The 6,000-nt window shown below is 30.7% G+C and overlaps 1 protein-coding gene across 1 annotated transcript; it reads left to right on the top strand.

Annotated features, from left to right (window-relative positions):
* The first annotated feature begins 2,191 nt into the window (after positions 1-2,191).
* On the top strand, positions 2,192-5,665 carry LOC114187267 ((3S,6E)-nerolidol synthase 1-like). The gene is made up of 7 exons (XM_028075468.1): positions 2,192-2,291; positions 2,383-2,659; positions 2,777-3,155; positions 3,235-3,453; positions 4,560-4,698; positions 4,797-5,045; positions 5,128-5,665. The coding sequence occupies exons 1-7, from the start codon at positions 2,280-2,282 to the stop codon at positions 5,422-5,424; spliced, it is 1,572 nt and encodes a 523-aa protein (XP_027931269.1). The 5' UTR covers positions 2,192-2,279; the 3' UTR covers positions 5,425-5,665.
* Positions 5,666-6,000: the final 335 nt, after the last annotated feature.

Genomic DNA, 6,000 nt, shown 5'->3' with positions numbered 1-6,000 from the left:
TCAAGCACGATTTCGAGAAATTTATTTTTTATCGGCCAAAAATGAATTAAAATTAAAAAAACATTTAAGAGATGTTCTAATCCTTATACAGAAAGTTGTCCTGTATACATTGATGTATTAGTTTGGTATCATACCATAACTAAACACATATCTGTCAAATCCAAAAAAAACAATGGAAAACTACTCTTCAAAGCATTTCTAAGCATTTCAAGAGAAAAATAATAAGAAGAAAAAGTTAAAAATGTGGTTGGAAAGTGTTGGGAATAGTCCAAGTGTGAGTCAAAAAGTCCCACATTGGATAGAAAAGACAAAATTAAACACTATATAAGAATAAAGACCCATAACAACATTGCCTTAAGGTTTTGGTGTAAAAGTGGTGTCTAAGGTCTTATATGTGTAAGACTAATGTTATATAACCATATAGAACCATAATCTCCCAATAACCATATGCCATAACCATGCCCATAACCGTATATGAGAAATATATATAACTTATCAGTGGTATCAGAGCCGATGGTTCGGAGAAATATATATAACTTATCAGTGGTATCAGAGCCGATGGTTCGGAGTGACTGACCGCATAACCATAACCAAAGGGGTCACTCATACATCTAAAGGGAAATATACCATATGAAAAAAAAAAAGAAAAAAAACAAGGGACTCACCCTTGAGGGGAGATGTTGGGAATAGTCCAAGTGTGAGTCAAAAAGTCCCACATTGGATAGAAAAGACAAAATTAAACACTATATAAGAATAAAGACCCATAACAACATTGCCTTAAGGTTTTGGTGTAAAAGTGGTGTCTAAGGTCTTATATGTGTAAGACTAATGTTATATAACCATATAGAACCACAATCTCTCAATGACCATAACTATGCCATGACCATGACTATAAACCATATATGAAAAAATATAACCTATCAGAAAGCACTACTTCAAGTAAGGCAATCATTTCCACAATATCTCTCATAAACTATACAATTTTATTAAAAAAAATAAAAAGACCAGTGTGGCATGACAAACTATTTAAGGCTCAAAATATAGCAACACTTAAAAACTAAATAGACACAAAAATTATCAATCTCATGTTTTGATATTCGCTACTCTCTTCTTCCTATTTTTTCTTTTATAAGAATTATTTGGTAGATGTCTCCGTATATTATTTTCGTCAATAATTGCTTTAGTTGTGAATAAAAAACCCAAGATATTCTAGTATTGCATGATAAAATATTTGTGGTTCAAAATATATGTTGGGAGATTCCTACTAAAGGTGGAAATTTTGACTACGAGATTGAGATTAGTACATATGATGAAGAAAAAATTTCAGCTTTAACTTTTCATAAACCACAAACCAACAAAAAGATGGTTGTTGTCTATTTAATCCCTTATTCACACTTCATTTCTTTGACTTAGAGAACTAATATTGTTTATGCAATGTAAACGGACTATATAACAGTGATTTTTTCAATGCATTCTAATTAATTTATTTAGCACAACTATAGATGATTAAAAATTGTTAATTTATTTTTCATAATTCTCAGTTTACGAGAAATAATGAAAAAATTCTTTTGTTTCAGTTTTTATAAATTTATTTATTTATTTATATTTTTAGTTGCTATTAGATTACTCTACCAGCTAAGATTAGAGATTAGAGTTTTTGATAATTGTGAGTAGAAAGATTTTAGAACTGTACCTGGAAGTGGTCACACGGTAAGCCATGTGGAGAAGAACATGATGTGTGGAATCTCTACTTGGCATTTTCTCGAATTTATATTCTCTTTAGGATTTTTTTTTTCGTATTGTATTATAATACATCAATTATCATTAATTTTGATATTTTAAAATATATTAAAAAAATATTTAAAATATCAATACAATACAGTATATTTTGAATGCTAAAGAAAGAACATTACCAAAAAATTAATAGAAAATCTGAACTCCATTTTCACATTCTTATGGTAGATACGGTTACAAATACTAACCTTCATACTTTTGTTCTCAACGCAAGCAGTGATATTTTGCAAAACAGAATGTTCTGAAATGAATGTTGTTTTACAAGGATTGTGAAGCAAACATTTTTTTAAAGGCTTATTAGACAATGAAAAAATCGTGAAACACGCTACCTCGTCACCTGCCATCTTTGACTTCGCGTAAGCCATTATAGAGAACAAACCAAAGCAAGACTCTTGTTGGGGGTATAAATACACTCTTCTTTATTCCTTTCTTCACATTTACAGATAGAAGCCAAACCAAGACTCTTAGGCAAATCCACTGTAAAAATGGATTTTTCTGTACGTACACATCTAAAATTCTAATTCTCTTAATCATCTTCTCATCCCACCAAGGTTTTTTAGAAATTGACACTTTCATTGACATTTTCAGGATGATATTTATATCGAACAAGCTCTGGTGTTGAAGGAAGTTAAGCATGCATTCCAGAAACTTGTCGGTGAAGATTCCATGGAGAGTTTATATGTCACTGACATTATCCAGAGGCTTGGCATCGAACACCATTTTGAACACGAAATTGAAGCCCTTCTTCGGAAGCAACACTCCGTATTTAGCAGTCATCTAAGTGATTTTGTGAATGGCCATAAACTTTATGAACTTGCACTTACATTCCGTTTACTCAGACAAAGAGGTCATCACGTTCCACCAGGTTCAAATTATCTTCACTCTGTACATATTTAATTCACATTCTTTATTCATCTTTATCTTCTTTTGTTATCATAAAGTATCTATTTTTATCCTCACTGTGTACATCTTAACTGTGCAGATGTATTTGAGTGTTTGAAGAGTAATAAAAGAGAGTTCATAGCTAAATATGGTGAAGATGTGAAGAGTCTTATTGCCCTGCATGAGGCAACCCAGCTAAGTATTGAAGGAGAAGATAGTCTTGATGATGCAGGGTACCTCAGCTGCCAACTTCTTCATGCATGGTTGAAAAGACATAGAGAACATCATGAAGCTATACATGTTGCTAGCACTCTTGAGGATCCACTTCACTATGGCTTATCAAGATTCAGGGACGCAAGTGTAGTTCTAAGTGATTATTACAAGACCAAGAAAGAATGGACATGCTTAGAGAAACTTGCTGAGATAAATTCCTGCATAGTTAGGATGATGAACCAGAATGAAATCGTTCAAGTTTACAAGTGAGTGTTATAACTTATAATCCCACACTTTGAATGTTCATTTTAGCAATATATAGTAATCAGCATTTTGCATTAACAGATGGTGGAAAGATCTTGGAATGGTGAAGGAGGAGAAGTTCGCAAAGTATCAACCCCTGAAATGGTACATTTGGCCAATGGCATGCTTCACAGATCCAAGCTTTTCAGATCAAAGGATAGAACTCACCAAATCCATCTCTCTAATCTACATTATCGATGACATCTTCGACGTTTATGGGACATTAGACCAACTTACTTTATTTAGAGATGCTGTCAACAGGTATTCTAATTTCGTATAGGACCAAAACTTCCTTTACAAAGAAAGTCATGATGACTTTTCTTAAATTACTTTTTTTTATTTATATTTTTTAAAATATCAAACCAATAAATATTTCTAAAAATTCATTTTGTATATTATAAATATTTTTCATCTTAAATTATAACTTTTACTTGGCTAATTTTTAGGTTATTTATATATTTTTATTTCAAATCTTAATCAGCTACAACATGAGTATATTTCTTTTTAAATTTAATCTTCTCCCCATAACTCTTGACTACTATTTTTATTACTTATTTTTAATTAGTGATGCGTACCTTTCTTATAATTTTATATTTTAAAAATTTGATCAAATTAAATTATTTTTGCAATGATCTCTCTGCCCACATAAACTATAACTAGTGAGGTTCTGCACAATAAAACCAGCAAGAGAAGGAATCTACTTTTATGCTACAATTGACTATAGTTGACAAAAAAATACACAAAATTTTGATGCTGACATTGACGGTCATATATTTCAATGAGATATTTTTAGTATGGAGTATGATATTTTTATAAAAAAAAAAGTTGACAAATTTTATTTTATTTTTTTTCAAGTTACATCCTTTTAAATCACAAGAAACATTTCTTTTATCCAATGAGATACTATATTATTAATATTATCAAATTTGTCAAAAAATAATATTCCTTTTAATATTATCTAGAAATATATTTCACAAACTATTTACCTCACTCATTTGTTTTTTCTGCATCATCTTATTTCTTTTATCATTATTCCCACATAAAAATTTCTTAATCTATATTAATTTTCACTCTATTCCTTTTGTTCTCGTTTAATGATACGACTTATGTGTATACAAATATTAGTAAAAAGTAATCAGATTTTTTTTTTAATAATTCAAAATCAATTTATGAACCTCATTTACTTTAACTTGTAAGAGAAAAAATATTTTATTTTATCTCTCTATTCTCTCCTATTATATTGATAATTTTATGGAGAGATATAACAAAAAAAAGGTTTTAGTGGATGAGAGGTTAGATTTTAGCATGTCCCATTCTTTTGATATTTCATTCTTATGCTTGAAAATAATTAGTTTCTCTCATTTCAGATGGGAATTGGCTGATACAGAGCAGCTTCCAGATTTCATGAAAATGTGTCTACGTGTTCTTTTCGACAGCACCAATGATTTCGCCGAAAAGGTCTACAAAAGACATGGATTAAACCCAATAGATACCCTAAAAAGATCGGTAATAATCAATTTATTCTGCAAAAGACATGTCGCATCAAGTTTTTTGCTTAAAGTAGCAGTAAATGTAAAAATGAAACATTTATATGTATGAAACAGTGGGTGCGGTTGTTGAACGCGTTCACGGAAGAGGCACATTGGTTGAGGAGTGGTGATTTGCCAAGGTCAGAGGAGTACTTGAACATCGGAATCGTGAGCACAGGAGTGCCTGTGGTTCTTCTCCATGCATTCTTCCTCTTCGATCACTCTATAAATCTGGAAACTGTTGCTGTCATGGATAACTTTCCGCAGATTGTTCACTCAGTGGCGAAAATTCTTCGTCTATCTGATGATTTGGAAGGATTCAAGGTAAAGACGCAAGAAAGTGTTTGTATTTATTTTATATTCTAAACATGTGACATCCTAACTAAAGATTTGAAAAAAAATGTAGAAACAAGATCAGAAGGGAGTTGATGGATCATACCTTGATTGCTACATGAATGAGCACCAACACGTTTCTGCTGAAGATGTACAAAGCCATGTTTGCCACTTGATTTCATCTGAATGGAAACGTCTCAATGAACAAGTTCTGACCCAAAATGAATTGCCATCATCATTTACCAATTTCTGTCTAAATGCAGCTAGAATGGTACCTTTGATGTATCATTACACCACCAATAATCCATGTCTCTCCGTACTAAGGGAACAAATAAAAATGGTGCATAATGTGGATTCTGGCCATATGTAATATCTATGGTCATCCTTTGCTTCACCAATAATTAGAGATGCCATAACTGTTGTTTGTGGTTGGTTAGGAAGAAACTACATAAGTTTGTTAAATGTATTGTTGTTAGAAAAGTTTAATTACATTGAATGTCATTTTGTTTCTCATCGCTAGGTATATCTCGGGTCATGTCAATTCCAACTTTATCAATTCTTCCTCCTTATAAACTGTTTGATTTAATTGTTAAATGATAGACTATCTACTATGTGATCCATCCCAATAGGCATTCTTACATTATTTTTTACTTTCATTCTTCCCACCAATAATTGAAAAGGAATTGATTTTAAGACACTGTTAATTATTCCATTATAACATGCCTGTAAAAATGAATAAGAATGTCTTTTTATACACTCTTCACAACATTACTAGAAAAAAAAAAAAAAAAAAATATATATATATATATATATATATATATATATATATATATACCATAATTATAACAAATAAACAGTATTTCGGAATAATAAGTAAGAAAAATAATTCCCAAAAATAAATCAATTTTGTGTATCAAAACTTGTATTTTGCGATTTTTTTACTTAT

Source organism: Vigna unguiculata, chromosome 6 (genome assembly GCF_004118075.2).
Source record: "Vigna unguiculata cultivar IT97K-499-35 chromosome 6, ASM411807v1, whole genome shotgun sequence".
NCBI classification, from domain to species: Eukaryota; Viridiplantae; Streptophyta; class Magnoliopsida; order Fabales; family Fabaceae; genus Vigna; species Vigna unguiculata.
The sequence above is the reverse complement of the archived record's forward strand: the minus strand, read 5'-3'. Positions and strand labels throughout refer to the sequence as shown.

Excerpts from the sequence above, each read along its gene's own strand:
- LOC114187267 (XM_028075468.1), top strand. Across the intron at positions 4,699-4,796 it reads TAGATACCCTAAAAAGATCG|TGGGTGCGGTTGTTGAACGC; the intron begins GTAATAATCAAT and ends TGTATGAAACAG. Across the intron at positions 5,046-5,127 it reads ATGATTTGGAAGGATTCAAG|AAACAAGATCAGAAGGGAGT; the intron begins GTAAAGACGCAA and ends AAAAAAATGTAG.